At 51.4% G+C, this 23,386-nt stretch overlaps 1 protein-coding gene and 1 long non-coding RNA gene across 6 annotated transcripts in view; one reads left to right on the top strand and one right to left on the bottom strand.

Moving 5' to 3' along the window:
• On the bottom strand, positions 1-22,647 carry APBB1 (amyloid beta precursor protein binding family B member 1). 5 transcript variants are annotated; one of them, XM_058688039.1, is made up of 15 exons: positions 22,535-22,634; positions 14,423-15,157; positions 10,216-10,329; positions 8,512-8,687; positions 8,363-8,419; positions 8,198-8,283; positions 8,020-8,083; positions 7,424-7,573; positions 6,944-7,071; positions 6,422-6,536; positions 6,188-6,272; positions 5,825-5,908; positions 982-1,097; positions 658-834; positions 1-573 (listed from the first exon to the last, which is right to left on the bottom strand). In XM_058688039.1, the coding sequence occupies exons 2-15, from the start codon at positions 15,141-15,143 to the stop codon at positions 406-408; spliced, it is 2,241 nt and encodes a 746-aa protein (XP_058544022.1). In that variant the 5' UTR covers positions 15,144-15,157; positions 22,535-22,634; the 3' UTR covers positions 1-405. The 5 variants fall into 5 exon arrangements, with proteins under 5 accessions (XP_058544022.1, XP_058544023.1, XP_058544025.1 ...); XM_058688040.1 differs by lacking the exon at positions 22,535-22,634 and adding an exon at positions 22,115-22,255; XM_058688042.1 differs by lacking the exon at positions 10,216-10,329 and having other exon boundaries at positions 22,535-22,631.
• Positions 22,328-23,386, top strand: part of LOC131487393 (uncharacterized) — an 18,907-nt gene continuing 17,848 nt past the window's right edge. The window contains exons 1-2 of the long non-coding RNA XR_009249721.1: positions 22,328-22,720; positions 22,861-22,972. This is a non-coding gene — a long non-coding RNA (uncharacterized LOC131487393). The remainder of the gene's footprint in view (positions 22,721-22,860; positions 22,973-23,386) is intronic.

A 23,386-nucleotide genomic window follows, 5' to 3' on the forward strand; every position in this document is an offset into this window, starting at 1 on the left:
TTAGCAGGGCAGACAGACTTTATTAGTGATATCAGTACAGCAGAGGTGCCCATGGAACAGTGGGGAGGGGACCCATGCCTGGACCAGTCCCCCTTCTGCCCCTGCCAGACCCTACCAAGATAGGGCCTGGCCTAGACCAGTTCCTCCTGCTCCACCTGAAACATGGGGGTGGAGAGCCTGGGGCTGGCCTTGCTTCTTGCTCCTCTTATCAATCCGATATTGTCATTTCCCCGAAGGGATTAGGTCTCTCTCTCCCCAGCCCCTAGGCAGGGAATCCCAGCTACTAGGGAGGGGCAGCTTTGAGGGGGCCTGAGGCCTAACAATAGCCTCTAGGGCCCCTCCCTGCCCCATACCCTTGAGTTCCCTGGGGCCCAATGCAAGCAGGTGGAGGGAGGACTGAGGACTTCAGGGGGTATGGGCCCCCAGGCGTTTGGGCTTGAGGGAACCCCACAGCGACTGAACGCCCCTACGGACAGTCCACCCTACACGGCGGGCAACGGACTCTGCAGGGGGTGCCGGGAGGCAGGAGGTGGAGGCCTGGGAGCGTGCATCCAGACACTTCTGGTAGCGGAGCTGCAAAGAGGCAGGTGCGGCAGTCACTCTCCAGCCTGCCCCATGTGGGGTGGGCATCACCACTCCATCACCCTACCCACTTACCATGCAGGCAGCCTGCACAGCCTCTGAGAGGCTGGCAGCATTAGGCTCGCACCAGAACATGTGGCAACAGAAGGAGGCTGGGCCGGCAGCCATGATGAATGCAAATGTGTGGACATCTCTGCCCACAGCCAGGAAGGAGAGGAAACGCACCCGACATTCCCCCAGCACTGCTTCCGTCTGGAGGGAGGGAGCCCAGTTAGAAAGGAACAGCCCAACCCTCTCTTCCACTGAGCACATCCACCTTACTGGCAGCTCTTCCCCCACCACCCCAGGCTCCCCTCCATGGCGAGGCACAGCCATGCCTTCTCCCATCCCAGTCTTTACCTGCTGATGCAAGATGGTAAGGGTAGCAGGGGCCACACTGACGTGACTTGGGGTCCACTGCTCACGGCTACTAGAGGACAGGACTGACTCCAGGGCCCCATTTATCACATCTACCCCTGGAAGATATGGACACAAACATGATACCACTAGGGGTGGGGAGAGTTTACCCCAGGTCCTTTGCTCCATCCCCATTTCACCAGTTTACAGCCCTGTACAATGCTGCACAGATATCCCTTCCTTGGTACCCTCTTACTTGGCTTCAGTAATTTAGCACTTTTCTGGTTTCTTCAATATTGAATCCTAGGCTTGGTTTTCTTCACCTGATTCTGACTCTTCCTTCAGCCTCCTAAATAAGCTGATCCCCCAAAGCTCTGACCTCCCCACATCTTGGCTCAGTGTTCACCCACATTCAGACATTCAACTACATCACACTACAACAACCCTCAAATCAGCCCCTAAAGGCCACTCCTCTCCCAAGACCCAAACTTTGGTTTGTTTTGTATCCACTTGAGGTAAGTTGACTTTTGTGTCCCACCATGCTACATCATTATAGTGCACAATTGCATTTACACCTATGACAATCTCCCAATTGGTTCTTTTATTACCATTTTACAGATAAGGAAACTAATGCTTAAAGTTCCCTTCTTTATATTCCCAGTTTTCAGAACTAGAAGGAATGTCAAATCTTAGTTGGATTCAGTAATTTCTATAATGTGCTCAAAGGAAGTAATGCAAGATTCCTGGTTTTTTAGATCAATCAACTTCCTCTGTAACACAGTGGTTTCCTCCATCTCAAATTGTTATTCAACACTTCACTCCTGCATCCCACTTTTGCCTGCACTCAGCAGAAAACCATGGCAGGAGAAGCACATAGCATGGTGCTGCATGGGTGCTGGTCCCTGCACTACTCATGAACAGGCAGTGTGATCTACTGGTCTTTACCTTCGCAGCTAAAAGGTTAGAATAAGCAGTGCCTACGTGGAGGCATGCAGCCCTGTGGGCCACTCCTGGGCCCTCTTGCCCCTCTCAGTGCCTCCGGGCTCCCAAAGGAGCAGACTACATGGACCCTCTTTGGGCAGAGGACAAGGAAGAGGACAAATATCTTCCTCGAAAGTCCTCCCTCATCTTGGCCTTGCTCATCTCACCTCTGACTGGATCAAGGCCAAACTCCTCTCCCAAGCATGCAGGTCCTCCAAAAACTGGCCTCATCTGAGCTGTCAAGCCTCATATTTTACTGCTCCCGGAGCTTCAAATGATTTATGTAGCATTTATTAACATCTAGTCCTGGCAAATGCCCTACTAGGCAGATGGGGAATGCAGAGTAAGAGAAGAGGATGCCCTCGAGGGACACAGGCTGCAACTGTGGAAAAGCTTCGGTTTGGAGTACCCTTTCCCTCTTGACTGAGAAACTCCCGATACTCATCCTTTGGGGTTCATCCAAGTCCCGCCCGGAAGCCTTCCCTGCTGCAAGGAAGAGAGAGGATGTTGCAGGAACAACTCTTAGCACATCTGGTAACTGCTAGAAAACCTTTCTCCATACTGGGCTGTGACCATCTCAAGAACAGAAGCCAAGTTTAATTCATCCCCATGTCCCCAACCCTAGCACAGAAGAAATTCCAGATGTACGAGCAAGTCACCCTGAAGGCAACATGGGCAAATGCATCCAAACTGGCATAACTGAGGAACCTAGAAGCCCACAGAACGGTGACAACACAGGCAGTCCTGAGTGGGTCAGATCCGACTGCCAAGGGCTGTGGTGTTTTCGACATTTATACCACTCAATGGAAACTCCTGAAGACCATGAGTGTGGACAAGATATCGAAGTCAAACAGCTTAACAAGCTCATGGGGCTGTGGGGATGGGGCCTGGCCTCAGAGGAGGGGGAGGATCAGCGTGGAGGTGGGGAAAGTAGTGGAGCAAGTGGCCTAGAAAGTCTGCCATATTTGGTAACAACTCAGGAGTGAAACCTACACCCTAAACCCCAGCCCTGCATTCCCAATACCCCTTATCCTACTGTGCATTTTTTTTTCCAGATCAATTGTTGCGTTCCAACATAGTATGTAATTTTGTTATTGCCTCTCTCTCCTGGCTAGAATGTCAGCTACCTGAAGGCAGTAGTCTGTCAGTTTTGTTCATTCATGTATACCAAGAACCTAGAATAGTGTCTGGCACAAATCAGGCATTCAATACTTATTCATTGAATAAATGAATGATTGAGTGAATATTGCAGCTTTAGGAGGGGCCAATGCTAAACTCCTAGAGGTTACAAAGGGAGCATAAGACAAACCAAGAAGTGAGGTTAGGGACTCAACAGAGCAGACCCATCAAGGTGACAGGCAGCAGAGGAGCGTCAAGGATTGCAGATGCTTGCTTCATCATTATGAGAACCTATGTAAGGTGGCAGAAAGACAAGAGAGTAGGGGTAGTAACTGGAAAAGGCAATGAGGGTTTGAAAGTTGAGGGTGAAAGGCAGAAAGAAACGAAAGCAAAGGTGAAGAGGTTAGCCAAGCTTCCTTCCTGCTCCCTGAACATGATTTTCTCACCTCCAGCTCCATGTCTGTGGCAGTGCCATTGAACCTAACTGGAATACCAATTCTCCGCTGCAAATCCAGGCCTTCTTTCAAACCCCACCTCAATCTCCATCCTTTCCAAGAAGGGTTCCTTCATTGGATATAAGATGCTGGTCATTAAAGTCAGCATTGTTTGAGGGGAAGAGCAGAGAATTGAAGATGACCAGGTTTGAGTCCTAGGTCTACCATGTCCTGGTCATGTCATTTGAAGCAAGTCTCATTCATTCTTTGATTTGTTTATCCATTCACCAAACACTTTTGAGTTCTTCCTAAGTATCTTGATGTGACAACTGACCACATCTTGAAGCAGTCTCTTTTTTTCCTCTGGCCTCTCTCCTGCTGCTCTCACTATCCTTGTCAACTTCATCCTCCTGTACTGTCCATTAAATGCTGGAGGACCTAAAAGCTAAGCCTAGCCTCATTTCTCTTTTCACTGTGGGTTGCCTACTTTCGGGGGTCAGTCTTCTCTACACTCATGGCTTTGATTACCTCTATAACCCAATAATGCCACATTTGAATCTGCAACCCAGACCTCTCCTCTGTGAATTCAGCTGCCAACCTGAGTTTGCCACTCAGCTTCCCCAAGGCACATCAAAATTGGCATGTCCAAAACTGAACTCCAATCTCTATACCAAAACTGGCCTCTTCCAAAGTCTGCTACCTTTAGAGAATGACATCACCATCCAGTTAGTTCCCAAAGCCAGGAAGTCAGGAGTCAGCCTGAATGCCTCTGTCCCTCGTCCCACCTTCAGTCAATCACCAAGATATTTGATTTTAATTGTCTAAACATCTCTTGAATCTGCACACTCTTCTTCAGCTCCACCATAGTCCATAATACTCTTCTTACCAGCCATGACTACTCCAAGACCCTCTCAACTGAGTTCTTCACGTCCACTTCCACCTGCTAAACATCTTTCTCCATGGCATAGCCAAAGCAAGCTTTTACAACATTCTAATCTGACTATGCCAAGTGCCTCCTGAAAACTCTTCTATAGCTCCTTGCTGTTCTTAGGATGAAGACAAATCATTAACATGGCCTATAGGGTCCCACAGTGTCTGACTGCTACCCAGCTCCCAGCATCATCTGGCACCAATCATCTTCTCTCAATGCCTTTGAAGTATCAAAATGCCTTCCACTATGGGTCCTCCCCTACACTGTTCATTTTGCTTGGAATGATCTTCCCCTGCTTTATTCTCATCTCTATCCCATTTTGCCACATTAGCTCCTATTCATTTTTTGGTCTTCGTTCAAATGTCACTTTCTCAAGAAAGTCTTTTTTGACATTCTAAACAAAATGAAGTTCCTCTGTTACAAGTTTTATAGCACCTTGCTACTTTCTTTCAATGAATGTTCATTTGTAATTACACATTTATTATTAATATGATTATTTGATTAATTCCTTTTTTTTTCTGCTGTAACCTCCATGAAAGCTGTGGCCATTGTTCTCCCAGGACCTAGCACATCGTAGGCTTTATAGGTATTTGTTAGCCAAATGAACAAATAAATAACAGGTACTGTGAAAGCACTGGAAATATAAGTAAGAACCAGATTTCTACTCTCAGTCCCCTTATCTACAAAATGGGTATTACCAAAATCCCAACTTCATAGGATCATCAAAATTTAAATGACAAAGGGGCACCTGGTTGGCTCAGTCGGTTAAGTATCCGACTTAGGCTCAGGTCATGATCTCATAGTTCACGAGTTCAAGCCCCGCATCGGGTTCTGTGCTGATAGCTCAGAGCCGGAGCTTACTGCAGATTCTGTGTCTCCCTTGCTCTCTGCTTCTCCCCCACTCGCACTCTGTGTGTCTCTCTCTCAAAAAAATAAACATTAAAAAAATAAAAATAAAATTTAAATGACATATATAGAAGTACTTCACAAACAATAAAGCATCTCACAATTATGCTCACTGCTTCCTCTCTAGGTGCTCACAGCTCATAGTGCTGTAATACCAAACCCAGCTCCCAGCTGCTACTTGGTGTTTCCAGTCATCTAAGACCTACCTCCCAACCCAATCAAAGTTTTTCCACGGGATGCAAGAGTTGGTCTCCCTTGCCTAGTTCATTGGTTCACACTCCATAAAGGCATGCCAATTGCTGCTATAGGCAGGACACAGAGTGCAGATGGGACAGAGGTACAGGAGGTGTACCTTTAAAGGGCAAGGTGACATCAAGCATGAGGAAGGTCTGATAAAAGAGGTATTGGGAGGCAGAAGGTGGGAGCATTGCTTTGGGATCAGTGTTGGTGGTCCCTAGGTAAAGAACACACATACCAACAGGTTTAGCAACAGGCACGTTCCCCAGGTAATAGACTTGGAACTTTTGTACCAACTCATTCTTGGGTGCTGGGAATTCCACTGTGGAAAAGAAAAGGAGGATCAACTGTGGTGGCAGGTGTTGCTCACCCCCAGTCCCCACCACGAGGGCATAAGCTGGACATGCACCCAGCCAAGTCCTCACCTCCACCCCTTCCCCATCTGCCTTTAACCAGAGTCCCTTCACTTATTTGCTCCAAAGAATTCAGTCTCCATGTGCCCATTTTTTATCATGTTCATGTAGTAGCACATGCCTTTTCTTGAGTCACCGCACCTTTGCTAACACAGTTGAGCTGGATCTGGAAAAGTTGTGTCACTGACCTTGGAAAGGGACATCCACAAGTTTAGAGTGGTCCAGGGAGAGTCCATTTACCAAGCAGCGGGCATTACGCCGTTCGGCCATGATCTGAGGAAGGGAGAAGCGGAGGGGAGGAGCGAGGGAGAATCCATTAGGGCTTCGTTGCCCTGGAGCCCCCCCACCCCAACTCAGTGACCCCACCCACATCCTTGTAGAGCAAAGGTGGCAGCTAGTCCAAGGAGTGGAGGGGGCCGTGCCTTAGAGCAGATCTCATGCAGGCTGGTGGCGATGTTCTTGGCAGGTGCCTCACAGCGAAACACGTGGCACTTGAGCATCTGGGTCAGTTTATCACGAGCTACGTAGGCAAAGTCCCTGTTGGGGGAGGGGCACCTCAGTGTCTCCCAGTGCCATCCAGTGCGAGGCATCATCCCTACAAACCCACACCCTCCCTGTCCATCGCAGCTCCTCAGGGCTTCCAGCCTCGGGATGGTGTCCTGTGGGTGCTGCCTTCTGGCTGATGGGTAGACAGGCAAGCATGCTGAAGAGGGGAAAATGGGCGAGCAGAGCGGGCAGGAAGGGGCAGGGCAGAATAGGGGACCTCAGGTGCTTTGAGGTGTCTGGTCCAAGTGTGGGAGGAGGAACAGGAAGGTAAATTAGGCATAAGTACCTCTCTCTGGGTCCGGCAGCACAAGAGAGGCAAAGAATAAAGTTAGGGAGGAGAGCCCCCACTCTGACTGATGGATGAGTCCCCGCCCCAGGATCCCAGGCCCAGCTCCCACCTTCCACTGTCCCGCCCGACGCCCCACACGCGAATGCTGACAATGGGCTGGGCATGCAGCAGGGCCTGAGTCTGTGGCTCCACCAGCTTTAGTGTCTCGTCCTCCAGCTGTAGCAGTAGGTCCTTTCCCTGTGGGCCCAGAGAGCAAGCACTCAGTGGAGCCCCAGCTGGGGAGGTGCTGATCTCTGCCACCTCCAGCTCAGGGCACTCCCAACCTTGGCGTTGGACCACCCACCGTGCAAGCCTCACTCTAGTAGAGGTCACATCTGTCATCTCTTATGTGACTCCTTTTAACATCCAGTCACTGTTAGAAACCATCTCCCAAGGCCCCAACCTGGGATCACACACCCATGTCACAGGGCTGTCACTTGGGGGGCTGACACCTCCATCACCCCGCCGTTGCTCAGGCAGCCCAGCTCTCCTCTCCCTCACAGCTCCCTTCCCTTCTCCACTGTACCACACCTGCCAGTTCAGCCCTCACCTCCCCCCAACCCCCAGACATGGGGTCGTGCAGATTGTTTTTGTGGTAGGAAAGCTGACGGATGCAGTTGTTGACTGCCACACTGCTGCGTCCAGGGGCCAGCTCCTCCTCGGTCATCTCCACCCAGCCTAGGGAGCGCACGGCGAAACACTGCCAGACACAGAAGAGGGGGTGGGAGGTAGAGGGTCTGAGCTAGAACCGGAGGACCCCCAACATGGGACACTCTCCTGCTGAGAGCAGAGGAGTTCCTGACTCAGAACATGGCATCTGGGAAGGTATGTTGAGCTCCCCAAACAGGATATGGTTGGTGGGAGGGGTGCTGGTCTCAGAGGAGACCGCTGCTAGTACAAGGAAGCATCTGAGCCAAGCCTGGATGGACCCCCACCCCACCCCGCCAAGCCACTGGGCTGGTTGAGTTAAACACTGACATGCCTCTGGTCCAGACACAGGGGTCTGTGCTAAGACTAGAGGAGCTCCTAACTCAGGACCTGGAGAGCTTACTGAGACCAGAGATACTCCCAGAACATGACATGAGGGGGGTCTCCCACACACACAGGAGCTCCAGCCTGAGGAATGGGCATTGGTCTTGAACAAACCTTGTTCCCTGGGTTGGCATTCCGTGGAGGCAGCTTCTCCTCCTCTTGGGGTAATGGCTCTGGGCTGGAGGAAGATGGTAACACTTAGTATGGATCACCAAACAGGGAACTGTCCCAAGGCCTCTCCCAGAGAGATCCATCCCCCGGCTAGCCCACTGTGTTATGCCTTCCCACTCACCTGAGGCTCTGAGCTGGGAAGGACAATGTCCCCTCCTCAGGGTCCTTCAGCCCCAAATCCATAGGGGCCTCCTCACTGGGTTCATCCTTGGGAAGGGGTGAGAGGAGTCAGGACCAAAATGATGCCCCCTCTCCAGTTCCCCCATTATAAAGCAGGTCCCCTCACCTTCCAAAATTCTCCATCCTCAAAGCCTTCTCCATGGGCAAAACCTGTCCAAGTGAGCTAGGAAGAGGGATGGGAGCAATGAATGGGTGGCTCATCTTGCTCCAGCAGCACCAACCCTCCATCCCTGGACAAAAAACCTGTGAGCTCACCTGAGACTCCTCTTGGGGGCTGTTCCCCTGTGAAGGAGAGGCCCGGCCCGGGGGCTCCCACTGGGTGGTCCCTGTTGGGATGTGCCAGTAGTAGGTCCCTGAGGTATCCTGGACCCTCATCCATCCAGCCGGCAGGTCGGAATCCGTCTCGAAGGCGTTGGGGTTCCAGAAGGAATCTGCCGGGTGGGGGGGGGTGCTGATGAGGGTGTGCCCACCCAACAAGCAGTGGGTACTTATGCCCAGTCCCCTCATTGACACTCCACTGTACAGAGGGAGGGATGGGGGGAGGGCTCCAGCACAAGGTTCCTGCTTCCTCCTAGAGCCTGCAGTCTGGAATCACAACATGGGGGACCACCCGCAGGGGACATGACTCAGGTCTCCCCCTGGACCCTGCGCCTAGCTAATGTGGCTACATAGAGGGAAGGAGGAAGGCAGAGAGAAGGAGGGAGGTTGGGTGACCCCAACTGACCTCCTATCATACATATCCATATCTCAGGTGCACACACATATCAGCTCCTGCACACACATGTGCACTCAGGCACACAACACATACAAGCCCTACTACATACCTGTGCAGCCACAGAAACACAGAAACACAAGGATGTGCACACATAGAAAATACCAATATAGACGGCAGGTATCAAAGTCAGGGGCACCCACATATGCAAGGGCAAAAACATACATACACACACCAACTCCAGCCATACACTAATGCAGACACCATACACAGAGGTGTGCACACACACAGTTATGTATATCAGCTCCCACCACATGTGCGCAGAGACCACACCCACAACAACCCCCAACATGTGTGGGTACCACACAAATAGTGAGTGCACACTCAACCTCTGCCACATGTGTGCAGATACCACAGACACTCACACCCAGACCCTTTACCACACACAGACGCAGGCAAATATTTCATGCACATGCACACCTACCTGTGACATACACTCTTCGTCCCCTAGCAGAGCCACACCACTCCAGCTCTGTGGCCCAGCTTATGCCTCCTCTGCCTCTCCTCCCACCCAGCCCCACCCCCACATCATGCCCAGCCCCATGCCACCCCTCACCTGGACTGCTGTCCTGCAGGATGATGGCCAGGAAAAAGTCCTGGGAGAACATGGCGCTGGTTCCCAGCCCCTCCTGTCTCCACCCTCCCTCCTCACAGCCCCTCCAGCCCAGCCAGCTGGGCTCACAGCCTGGTGCTGGGCTGCAGAGAAAAGCTCATCCCACCCCCTTCTCACCAGGGCAGAGCGCCTGCCAGGCAAGATCCTCCCCCGCCTGGCGCTCGCCAAGGAGGGGCCAGGACCACCACGGGAGGGGACCTCCTTGGTGTGGGGATGGAGGGTCCTCATAAGACCCCAGCCCATCCTGCTTACATCTCTTCTTTCTAATCCTGGCTCCCCTCCCCCAATCCTGAATCTCCATCCCACCTCGCAGCAGCAGCAGTCGCCACAGCACCACAGTTAAACCTAGTCTTGGGGACACCAGGAAGCTCAACCCCTCGGGAATACCCCAGCCACCTGGGGCCCTGCAAAGCCTGTAGCTCTCAGAACAAAAAGGGTGTGGCTTCAGGGCTCCCAGAGCTCCCTCCCGGGCCCAGAACCTGCCCGGCAGTTTGAGGCCAAAAGTGGGCCTTAAGGGCTGGGCCCTAGCAAGCTTCAGGTTGGGCTTGGGGCTTCCCATCACAGCCCCCCTCACCTGCCAGGGCCCAGCTAGGCTGCAGCGTCTCCTCGGCAACCGCAGCACCAGGATGGCTGGGAGCGCCCAGACTGCTGACGTGCTTCCCGTTACCAAGGAAACCAGGAATCCTGACTGGTCCAAGAGGCAGCAATGAGGATACAGGCAGTCCCCAGACCCAGGCTGCTGGGCAACCGGGCACAGAGAGACTGGGAGCAGGCGCGGATACCCAAGGTGGATGCACACCTAATGTGAGAGTCATTTATTTGAGCAAGATATCTCACCACCCTCAGCTTCCAAGTGAGGTGGGTTCACAGAGGAGGGGCTCTTCTTGCCTGTCCAGCCTTCTAGGTAGCCATTACCACCTCTTCTCCCTCCACCCTCCCTTCTCCTGAGGCCCCAGGGAATTAGAATGCCTGCTCTTCCCCAGGAGCCCTCCATCATCTTCAGGGCTCTCCTATCAAACCTTTCAGGAACACCAACACCCAGGGCAACCATGCCTTACACAGCCACACCCTTCTTCATGAAGGGTCATACACCTTTTGAATCTGGAGACCAATTCACCATCTTCTGACTGAGTCACACATACCAATCCATCTGCCATCCCTGGTAGCCTGTACCTTCCTGCTTCAAAGAGCTTCATCCTTCCGATCTGTCCTGGAAGGGCCGCTCTCCCCCCTTTGACCATCTGGGAGGCCCTTCTGGAGCCTGGCACATCTCCCTCCAAGCACAGCCCCACTCAGGCCTTTGCTGCCACATGCACACATTTTTTTCAGGAATCTTCACTCCTGCATCGACTCATTCAGGCACTCACGCACGAATTCAAAGGTTTGTGTTCGTTCATTCATTCATCCATGCACACCTTCATGGTGAAACCAGGAGTGGCCATTTACTCAGGAGTCAATGAATCACATAATGTTCTCTCCTCTTCTCCACTCCCATGTCACTACAGTAGTCCAAGCTACTACCTGGAATTCTTACCCAGATCACTGCAACAGCCTCACAGGTGGGCTCCCTCCTCCAACCTCATCTCCACCAATCTGGGCTGCACACTACAACCCAAAATTGATTGTTCCAAAATGCTAAACTACTCTCCACTTTAATATTCCTAATTGTTTTCTCTTGCCCTCAGGATAGAACTTAAACTCCTAGGGTTTGGGTGCTGTTATGAGCCCCTAGCCTCTGCCCCTCAGCCTTATCTCTGATCACCCCCGCTCCCTCCTTGTCTCTCTCTCTCCCTGCTTGGCAAGCTCCTCATCCAGCCTCCCTCCCTCAATCTTCACCTGGCTATGACCCACTCCTCCTTCAGGCATCCATGTAAAGGTCACTTCTCAAAACTGGCCCACCCCTTTCCCCCCACCATGCACATAGGCAGGGCTGAGTGCCCCTCCTGCATCTCTCCCATCCCAGTGCTCACCATGCTGATCAGAACTGCCTGTTTATCTTTGTCTCCCCCACTAGACTGTGAGTACCACAAGGGTAGGTCCCTTGTAGAATGCATTCTCAGCATCTAGGACAAGGCCTGGTGCCGAGTATGAACCCAACACAGGCAATAAAGTTCTTTTGCTCATTCGTTCACCATTCATTCATTCATTTATTCATGTACTAATGCATTCAGTCAACAACTTTGTGGAGATCCTAAGATGGGAAGGAGAAAATACTTTTGTTCAATTCTACTCCATTCCTTCAGGAGTCCAGACTTCCTCTGTGGCCTTCATGGTCATAGTACCACAATTACAAAAGAGTAAGCAGTGACTCAGCCCCTTCCTGAGGCTGGCCCCACACCACTCACTACTTTGAACTTCCACAGTCTCCACCAGAGCTTGATCCTTGACCATTCTCTCTCACTGAGGTTGATGCCCTTCTCCAGCATACCCTTCCCACTCCTTCAGCAGTTCTATCCTCCTTCTCCCAGAAGACTCACAAGGGCAGCTATTGCAGTGACCATCCTAGCAGCCCCTGAGCAATCAGGCCTCTGACTCATACCCACCGCTAGGACAGGGTCTGCAAACCAGCAGCCTATAGACCGATACAAGACTCAGATTTGGTGGGGCCTGCATGGTGCTTTTAAAAAAAAAGAATTGGGCGGGGGGGCCACCTGGGTGGCTCAGTCGATTAAGTATCTGACTTCAGCTCAGGTCACGATCTCACAGCTCAGGAGTTTGAGCCCCACGTCGGGATCTGTGCTGACAGCTCAGAGCCTAGAGCCTGCTTCAGATTCTGTGTCTCCCTTCTTCTCTCTGCCTCTTCCCTGCTCACGCTCTCTCTCTCTCTCAAAAATAAATAAACATTAAAATAAAAATTAAAAAAAAAAGAAACTGGAATATTTCACATCAATGTCCAGTTTTCCATTTACCTAGAAAAGTTGCATGAACTGGCTCCACTGCAACTACATTTCCCCCCACCAACCCTATAAAAAACAAGCTAGAGTGGAGTAGCAGCTGCTCCCTTTAAAGGGGGTCCAAGCAATGACCATCGAAGGCCACTAACATCACAAAAAGAGAGGCAATCAGACTTAGTCTTTGATAGAAGTACTCAATACCACCTATGAAGTGTTCTTGCAAAAGCAAAACACAAAAAACCTCTCAAATCTGAGTCTGATCAAGGCTCTGGAACTCACTCCCAAATCTACAGGAAATCTAGGGGAAGAGAAACCTGTTCAACACTGCCACAGCGAGAGCGTCTGCAAATCCAGACCATGGAAAATCCAGGACAAAAAACACAGTGTCTCCAATTTAAAATGACAGCAACAACAACAACAACAACAACCTGCAAGCAAAAATAGAGGACAGACAGAGGAATGAAACAACAATATACAGATCCAAAAGAAAATTTAAGATACACATCCACCGCTGAAAGGTCTGGGACTCTTTGGTTATTGATTCAAACAATCAAAACTTTTTTAAATAGCTGAGTTGGGGATCATTATTAAACAACTGGGAAATTATAAACATTAACTGGATATTTGATAATATTAAGGAATTATTGTTAAAATTTTGTGTTCATGACAATAATGTTGTAGATCTTTTTAAAAGAGTTTTGTTTTTTGGAAATGCATCGGTAAACACTTTTGGGCTTGAGTGTTTGCTTCAAAATAACCTAGGCTAGGGCCCAGGAGTAGGTGGGGGTATAGATGCACCAAGATTAGTCATGTGTTGATAATTGTTGAAACTGGGTCATGGGTAAATTGGGCTCATTATTCTATTCTCTCGACTTCTGTAGATGTTTGAAAACGTCTGTAACAAGTTTTTTGAAAGGGGATGGTGTACTGCCCTTTGCTCACCTCCATGAACTGCATGTCCCCCTGCAAAGGCTCTACCATTTGGGGCCTGGTATGGTGCCTGCTGCCAGGCACACACAAGAGTCTTTCCTGATCTTTACTTACACCCCAGCCCACAGAAGTCCAGGATAGTAGCTACAGCCCATTATCTCTGTCCTTTGTTCCTCAGCCCTGTCTGCATCTCTATGTGACATGAGCAAATATGGAGACTCAATTTATTTAAATAGAACACATTTAATGATCAATCTTTGGAGTCCTAATATCTATTTTCTCCCCCCACCCACCCTACAAAGAAGAATATGTTTATTCTTCCTTTACTTCCTTTTAGTCAATATTCCATTCCTGATACAAAGGATACAAAATGGTACCCTTGCAATGCCCAGAGGGGTCTCTGCACATAATCCCCAACCTCAGTCTTTCCAAATAGACCTCTGTGGGGAGGTGCTGCTGCTGCCTCCAGACCCGGCCTGTTAAAACCTGTTTCAAGTGCACCTGGTTCATCGTGCTGTGTGCATCAGTGGCAGGGTATGCAGGGCCAAGAGCTCAGGTCTAGACTCGGTTCTACTGTGATCCCAGACTGTCTGTGACTTTAGGAAAGCTACTTAACCTCTCCAGGCCTCCTTTTTTTGTCATCTGTAGTACAGGCATCATAACAGTCTCTACCTCACAACATTACTGTGAGGATTAAATATGATAATGCTGAGCACAGGGTAGTACCTGGTAAGTACTCCATAAATGCACCTAGTTTACCATCCATCAGGGTGTGCATGACGGGAGGATCTATCAACTTGTGCAAGCACTCTGAATGCAGGAATGGTTTCGTTCAGGAAAACCTGGCTGGATATGGTCTGCTGAGGACTGAGGACATGTGCTCTGTGATTCATGCCCAGGCTGGCCCTGGCCTCTATTGCCCTCCCATATTCCCCAAGTGAAGCTCCATTAAGGTACCTGTGTCCTCCGGGGAGCCATAGGAGGGGCTGCCCTGGGATAAGGTAGCCCAGCTTGAGTCCTCATCACTGGCTGCACTGTTCCGCATGCCAAACAGGAGGCTGGCACTCTTGCTGTGCTCTCGGGGACCGTCGGCAAGGGCCTGGGGTCTGGGGGGCATCTCCGCACTCTCCGGGGGCTCGGGCAGCCCTTGGGGAGAAGACAAGTCCTCCTCCTCCTCCTCCTCCTCCTCTTCCTCATCATCCTCCTCGGCCTCCCCTGCTGCCTTCTCCTCTCCTTCATCTGGCCCCTGCTCTTGGGTGCTGATGATCAGACCAGATCCTCGGAGCCCTCTGTTGGCTGCATTGTGGGCAGAGAGCTCCAACTCAGAGTACAGGTGCATCAGGCCTTTGGGGCCCAAGGGTGCCATCTCAGGCTCCTGACTGGCCTCCTCTGCCAGGGTCAAGGTCACGTTGCGGTTCTGGTCACGATGGGCCGTGGCAGCCCGCCGGAGCTGGTTCTGGCCCTCTTTTAGCCACTTGGCATTGGCAGGGCCTGGCTCAGGCCCACCACCCTCCCCCATGGCACTGCGCAGGTCCTTGGGTCCCACAGCCGTGGCCTGCAACTTGGAGTTGAGCAGCTGGTTGTGGGCAGCGTGCAGGGGCAGGGGTAGGCTCAGGGCGGGGCCTCCGTGGCTGTTGGCATTAATGGCCGACTGGCTCAATGACGATGGAACAGACATGGCCTTGGCAGATCCTGCGGGGTGGGGAGAGGAGACCATGTTCAGCCTCCAGGTCTGGATAGCAGCACCCTTGCTTCTGCCCGGGGCTGTGCTCTGCACCTCCTCATCTCCCTTACACACAGCAGGCCAGCACCCACCACTCCATGTCCTGTGAGCTATTTTCCCATGACAACAACTAGGCCCAACTGCTGTCCCCCTTCACCATCACCTGCTCAACCCTATCTCCACCAAAGGCTGGGGCCAGGCCCCACAGCCCACTCCGGCCCCAAATCCCCAGCCCTGAGCTTTCTGGGACAGTACAGCCAGCCCCTGCTCTGCCCTCGCTCCCAACAGCAGAGCCTCCACACAATGGCTCTCTGTGCATCCCCACCCCCAGCTTATCCAACCGGTGCTTACTGTGCCAGGGACCCAGCTGGCGTGGGACTGGCTCATGTGTTCTGGACACTGGACACTCACTGCTCCCTTCCTCCTGCCACGTTGCTATCCACAGCCCCCTACTGTGAGCTCCCCAGGCTGTGTTCCCATTGTTGTTAAATCACTGGGCTCAACCAGCCCTGAAGCCCACCCCTACTAGGGGCTGTAAGAATAGGAGAGAATGAGCTGCAGAGCCATCCCTCAAGGGCATGGACCTAGGAAGGAAGGTCACAGAGGAAGGACCTTCAGTTCCAATCCGTGGCTCCTTTGCCCAGTTGAAGCTACATTTTGATGACTGTTTCTATAAAGTGTCTCACCATGGGCATTACTCCATCTGCCAGCTCCTATAATGTCCCATGCCTGGATCATTGCAGGGGCTTTTGACCTATACTCTTCAGCCCTTCAGGTCTTGATCCAACTGTCACCTTCTCAGTGACACTTTCCCTGATACCCTTTTAAAACTGAAGGCCACCAATCCCTCTCTCAGCTACACCCAAACCTTCCCTAGTGCCTAGACTGTCAAGCTATTAATCAACATTATTACTATCTGTTTTATGATTATCTCCTCATGACTATAATTTCAGTTCCATGGTGGAGGATTTTGTCTTTTTTTTTCAATGCAATATGTTCAGAGCTTAACACACTCTTGACACAGAATAAGAATTCAATAAATATTTGTTGAATGAATGTATAACTCCACCCTCCCATCTCCTAAAGGCCCCATTTTATCATCTCCTCTCCCAGTTTCAGAAAGCACACTTTGGCCATGTTACTGTGTCTCAACAGTGCCCCAACTAAACCCCATCTGCCCTTCAGGTGAGGGGATCTCCTGTTCCACAGTGACAGCACCCACTTCCTATCCCCTTGGACCCCATCTCCTTACAAGCCCTTTGTGGACCACCTTCTCTGCCTACCTATCCTTCCAGCCACATAGCCCAACAATCCCACCATCAAGGCCTCACCCTCCCCTCTGCATCTCCCTGACCTTCCATTGCTCTGCTGCTCTCCTTCACTGACCCCCCCACTATAAAGCGCTTACTCCCTGGAGCCTCCCTGCCACCACCTCACAGGTCATTCTCCCTGACCAACTACTACCCAATTCTCTCTCATCCTGGCCCTCTTAGCTCCTACTGTGTCACCCTTCCTCTCTTGGAGTCCTCTCTTCCTACTTGACCCTTCCCCCCAGCACAGCTCTCCCTCACTGACTGCCCCTCAACACACACCTCTCTTTCTGACTCCTACCGTATGGCTCTTTCTCCCTGATTTCTCACCTGAGAGTTCTCTCTCCCCCTGGCCCCACTGGGGAGTTCTTTCCCCCAGAACCTCTGGCCCCTGGTCTCTCTGCACCTCAGTGCGGCTCTGAGCCCTGAGCCAAGGCTGCTGGTGAGGTGCTTTTGGCTGCCTGAGCAACATTCTGCTGTCTCTCAGGCGCAGTGCGCGGTCCTGAGGCAGGAGCCATAGTCCACCCTTCCATCCTGCCCAGCTCCTCCGCCCCTAGCACAATGCTGTGTATACGTCTGTGGCATAGATGAAAACATGTTGTCTGTGTATCTGCCTCACATGTAACTGCTGGCTGCTTGGTGTGGCTCCACTTGGGCAATAAGCAAACTCACGGTCACTGGTATAAATGAGAAAAATAAATGGCTCTGCCGCTAACTAGAACCACAGTAATCTTCCAAAAATGGAAACCAGATTGTGTCACTCCTCAGTTGGAAAACTTAGATGGCTCACTGCTGCCTTCAGGATAAAGTCTGTGCTCATTAGCAGGACACCAAGAGCCTACCTGAGCCAATCCCTATGACCTCTCAGACCTCCTCCCCCTTCCCTCCTTCTTTCACACCTTACACTCCACCCTCACGAAGTATGGCAGATTCCGCAATTGGTCGTACCCTCACAATCCTGGCTCTTTGTTTATAGTGCTCCCCCAGCTTGGAATCCTACGTCCCCATGTGAGAATCTCTGCTCATGTTTCAAAAGTTGGCTCAGCAGTCAAAGCCCCTAAGCAGTGAGCCTTTCTGGTTCAGTCCTCTCTCCTCATGCTCAGGAGACTGTTCCCTCCTCTGTCTCACGACACCCAGTGCCCCAGTGAAGTCTTATTCAACTTCACATTCCCATTACCAAGGAGTGTGTGCTGTGCGTCTATGACAGAGTGGGCCCTTGGTGTGGATGGAAGGGAAAGATGGAGGAGACAGATATGGGAAGAAAGGAATTAGGAGGCCCAGAACTAGTGGCAACAGACATTGAGATAGGTTTGTGTGGTCCTGTGGGCTGGGGATGGGCAATAGGAGTGTTAGGTAAGGTGCTGGAGAATGATGAAGGCAGGAATCCCAGAGCAGCAAGGACCGAGATCTAGGGAAAAAGGGAGGGATGGAGTCGGCATAAACCAACATCCTGGCTTGAGTCTGTTCAATAGTCGGATCTCCATGAGTTCCAGGATGTAGAAGACCCCATGACTCTGGCAAACTCAGAGGATGATGGAGATGATGAGCCCTTCTCTGAAGCAGCAGTATATGGTTCCAGGTTTCTAAGAGGTCAGGATGGGACCAATCTCCTTAGCACTTGGAGGTGTGATCTGGGATGGGCACATATACTGTGAGGCTGAGACGGTGAAGAGCCAGCTCGACTCCAGGGCATCCCTGTCCCTCCGGTCACCAGGGCAGAAAGTACTGGGGGAGAAATGAGGCAGCTCTGTTGTCAACAAATACTGAAGCCTGAGCACCTGGTTCAAGACACTGTGTGGTACCATCACCTAAGTTTTTGGGGTCAAAGGATGACTAGTATCTTTAAGAAGGGGCACATGCCAGCTTCTCCCTTCTCCTTGGGAGTCCCTGATCCCTCTCAAAGGATGGAAAGATCCACATGGATTCTGGCTCAAGGCAAGGAGCTAAAAGAGTGGCTACTAAGCCTGAAGGAGCTGATATCAGACCACAGGGGTAGGGGTGAGTCCTATTCAAGGTCAAGAGTCCTCTAGCCTGCCAGCTTACTATTTGTGAGGCACTGTAGTAGGCATGGGGAAGAGTGATGAATTATAAAGAAATGGTTTCTCCCCAGTGATGTACACAATCTAGCAGTGTAGTGCCAGTGTCTAGAACAGTCCCTGGCACCAATAAGCACTCCCTATTTGTTGAATAAATGATGGTGTATTGTGATGGGGGAGGAACAGGGCACTATAGGAGTCTGAGGCTTATTCCAGTCTAGACATCGGCAAAGACCCAACTTGGTGAAGGGACTTTTTTTTTTTAAGTAAACTTCACACCCAGCATGGAACCCAATGCAGGGCTTGAACTCGACCCTGAAATCAAGACCTGAGCTAAGATCAAGAGTCAAATGCTTAACTGACTTAGCCACCCAGGCGCCCCAAGGAAGGGACCTTTAAGTTGAGACAAAAACACAACTCTCCTTGGACCACCCCCTGTACCACTCCTCCCTGCCAGCGGAAGACCTCCCACTCCTCCTTCACAGAGGAAATGGAAGCCAGCAGTTGGAGAATGTCCAGAAACACAAATTTGCTGACTTCAGCACCTACCCCTTTCTCCTTCTTCCTAAGACCAACTGCTTCATCTGTTACTTGGCTCCTTCCTTTCATGCCTTTCCAGGAATTTTCTACCACTGTTTATCCATTTTTTCTTCTATATAATCAACCTCTCCTTCTCAATGGGATCCACTATCTCCCAACTTAAAAACAGAATGTTTCTTGACAGATGCTCCTCCAGCACCACTAGCTGCTCTCTCTCCCCAGCTTAAGCAAACTTCTTGAAAGAGCTGTCTTTACTCACTGTTGCCATTTCCTCACCTTACACTCACTGTTCAGCCGTCTCCAACCCTGCCTGCATTCCCAGCACACCTCGGTAACACCTGCCAAGGTCAACAGGACCCGTGTCATCTAATCCAACCCACACAGCATCTTGGTTGTACTCTCAACACCACTCAACACCCTGCCTCTCATCCAACTTTCATCCATGGCTCTCCTCCATGGCTTCCCCACACTACATCTCCTGGTTTTCTTCCTACACTCTAGGTCTTGTCCCGTGGCTCCTTAGCCCCCTATGCTGGCTCATCTTCCTTTACCAACTGTCACACACTAGGGTTTCTCATGGCTTGTTCTTATGCCCTTTACTCTTTCTCACCAAATATTCAATGTATTTATTCATGCCCATAGCTTCAGATGCCACCTATACACTGCTCATTTCCAAATTTACATCTCCATTTCAGACCCTTCATCTGAGCTCCACAACATGTACATTCAACTTCCTACTCAACATCTCCATCTGATGTCTCAAAGGCCTCTCAGACAAACATGCCTGCTTAAGCTTCTCTCTCCCACACCCTAACTAGTCTTCCTTTAGGATCCTGGCTCATGGAGTGATATAACCACCTTTCCGGTTGTGCAGCAGGGGTACCATCCTTGACACTAGCTTCTCCCTCACTCCCCACATTCCATCCATCCCCAGATACTGATAATTTTCTCTCTGAGGAAAATTTCTGGATTTCATCTACTCTCCACATCCACTACTATCACAATCTGTACCAAGGACAAAGACCTTAAGATCATAATTATTAACAAGGCCTAAATTGTCCTGCTCAGTGTGGCCTCTGCCTTCCTCTCCAGTATCAGCACTCTGCTCTCCAGCCTCACTGGCCTTCTTTTGATTCCTCGAAGACATGATGCTCTCTCCTTTCACAAGGTGTTTGCATGTGATTTTTCCTTGCTGCCTGGAACCTCCTTCTGCTAACCCTCACTCAGCCTAACTAACTGATACTCATCCTTTACATCTTAGTTCAAATGTCATGTTCTCAGAGAAGCCTTCCTTGGCCCTCTCTCTATCTCCCAGACCAGTTTAGCTTGTGCTTTTATGTATTCTCAAGGCACCATCCACCTTTCCTTCACAGTATTTATTACACTTGTGATTTTACTCTTCTCTGATTCCCTCCTGGATTATCAGCTCTGTGGGGACAAGATCCCAGTCTATTTTGCTCATAATTATATCTTCAGTGCCTAACACAGTACCAGATATATAAAAAGTGCTCAAAGTATATTTGTTGAATGAATAACTGATCAGATAGATGCCATTTTTTTTTAAAGGATCACACTGTGTTCAGAGTATTTAAGGGGAGGTAGGCAAGAGGGTATGCTATTAGAGCAATGAAGGGAAAAAAAGAGTTTTGGCCTAGATTAAATTCAGTATCAGTGAGAACAGAGTGAAATGAATGGAAAATATCTGAAAATTGGGTAGTGGATGTGACAGAATTTGGTGACATTAGATACAGAGGGTGAGGGATACAGAGGGTGAGAGAGGTTAATCTAGAATGTTGCCCAGTATTCCAGCTTGGATACCTGACTGGAAAGTAGCCATTTCTGAAAGCTGAAGGGAGAACAGGTTTGGAAGAAGGGTAGAGAGGGAACACAGGGAAGATAATTCAGCTTCGGATCTGTAGTCTGGAATTTCTGTTGAACTTCAATGAAGATGTCATGATGGCAGCTGGATCTGGAGTTCAGAAAAGAGGTCTGGGCCAGATATAAACATCTGAGAATCATCAGAATATATATATGAAATTTGAAGGCTTGGTAGTGAATAAAATACCCAAGGAGAAAGTACATAATGAGAGAAGATAGCTCAGGATGGAACTAAAAGCTTTACCAACATCTAAAGCAGGGGGGGGGGGGGGGGGGAAGGAGGTAACAAATGAAGACCACGAAGGAGCAGACAATGCCGGACAAGAGAAACCAGGAAAATGCTTCCAGGACAGTTACCACACACCACTGAATACTACTGAAAGGTAAAGGGGGATAACAGAAAAGTGTCCTTCGGAGTTGGCCACCTGGAGGTCTCCGGTGACCTTGGCTCCAGCAGTTTCAGTGGGTGTCCGCGACAGAGACCAAATGAAGAGGTTTTAAGAATGAATGGAAGTGAGGAAATGAAGACAGCAAGTGTAGGCAAGGTTTCCGCTTTGAAAGAGTAGAGAGAGCTGGGACTAGTCTCGAGGGGCTGGGAATGCAAGAAATGCACAGGCAGTTGCAAAATACGTTCCGAATAACCTCCGAATTGGCGGTGGGAAAGCTGCCCTGGAGGAGTGTTTCAGCGAGTGCTAGGCCTTCTCGCCGAGCTGGGGACACAGCCGGCCGGCCCCAAGGCACACCCCTTAGTCGCCGAGGGCAACAGAATGCGGCTTGACAGATTCCAGGCCTGGGACCCTGGAGAAATCCGCCAGGGTTCTGTCCACCTCACCCCACGTCCCATTCCCAGCCCTTGACCTCCCCTCCCCCAACCCCCATCCCCCACCTGCTCCCGTTTCGGGTCCCCCATACTCGCCCCTCTCCAGCCCGGAGGGGCACCAGGTAAAGGTCGGGGAGGGGGCATTGTGAGGACCGAGGTGGAGCCTACAAGGGAGAGAAAGGGGGATGGTCGGAATGTGCGCGGCTGGAGGACCGCCCGCAAGGATGGGGCCTGGCCGGGGGAGACCCAGGCCGCGTGGGGAAGGGGCTGCGGGGTCCGCCGACCGCTGGGGAGGTCGGGATCCGGCCTCCGGGGCTGGGACCGGGCAGGGGCAGCTCCTACCTGCGCGGGGAGGCCCCAGGCCCAGGTGGTGGAGGTGGCTCAGGCTGCGGGGCTCCGGCTCCGCGGCGGCTTCTCCATCACAACATCCCCCGCCCTGGAGCGCGCGGGCCGCGGGGCCGCGCCCCGAGCGGCGGAGGCGCGCGCGGGGCGGGGGGGGGGGGGGGCGGTTTGGACGGAGGGGCGCCATCTTGGGCCGCGCGCGGGAACGGACGCGCGAGCCCGTCGCGGGCGACACTTGCCGCAGCTTAGCCGAGGGCCGCACCCTGCGGGACGCTCGGATCTCAGGGCGCCCAGCGGCCCAGCCGCCCTGGTCAGCCGCCAGCCCTGGGCCCGGGTCCCCGTGTCCCAGAGCTCTGCCCCTGCCTCCACAGACCCCTGTCCAGCCCGGCACCGCCCTCTGTGGCGAGGCGCCGGACTCACCGAGCGCGCCCCGCAGGGCCCAGGGCCCGCACTCCCGCGCGCGCCGCACCGACGAGGCTGGAGCGGGAGCGGCTGTGGCGGTGGCCGGGCCGCGGCGGCGCGGGGAGGGGCCCCGAGGAGACAGCCTGCTCCACTCTTGCGGCAACAGTCCCTGACGTCCTGGTGGAGAGGCAATGAGGACACAGGGTTGGTAACAATAATAATAATAATAATAGATCGTATTTATTGATCGCTTACACTGTGCCAGGCTCTGTGTTTAAACCTTTTACAGGCATGCATCCTCACACCAGCCCTGTGAGGTCGCCACTATTATCCTTATTTTTCAGAGACAGATGCTGAGATTAAGAAAGGTAAAGCGACTTGACTGCAGTCACAAGTAAGTGGTGAAATCAGACTGAAACCCATATGTCTCTTAACACTCTACCCCTGCTGCTGAAGGTAAAGCTGCGACACCCAAGGGCTTTAGAATGTCTGGAACAAATCACTTCCTGGTAGAAATTCATGAGAGGGAAGGAAAAAGGGAGAATGTGGGTGAAAAGAGGGAAGGAAGGTACGGAGGGGCTCCATGCTGCACAGACTACTCCTTGGATGGTGGGATAGTTCTCAGCGGCCAGGAGGCCATCAAGGATATGAGGGGGAATGTTACCATCCAGAAATCTTCGCCTGGTTCATTCTTCTAAGGCAGAGGTTTCAATTTATTGGAAATGCTAACCATTGAACAACTGACTGGAGAAGCCCTCAAGGTACTTCAAACTAAAGATGTCCAAATCTAAATTCATTACCTCATCCTTTTATTGGCCTTCTCAGAAGTTTCACTGTGGTGAAAAAGAACTCTCCCCAACACACGCATAC

Source organism: Neofelis nebulosa, chromosome 10 (genome assembly GCF_028018385.1).
Source record: "Neofelis nebulosa isolate mNeoNeb1 chromosome 10, mNeoNeb1.pri, whole genome shotgun sequence".
Lineage (NCBI taxonomy): Eukaryota > Metazoa > Chordata > Mammalia > Carnivora > Felidae > Neofelis > Neofelis nebulosa.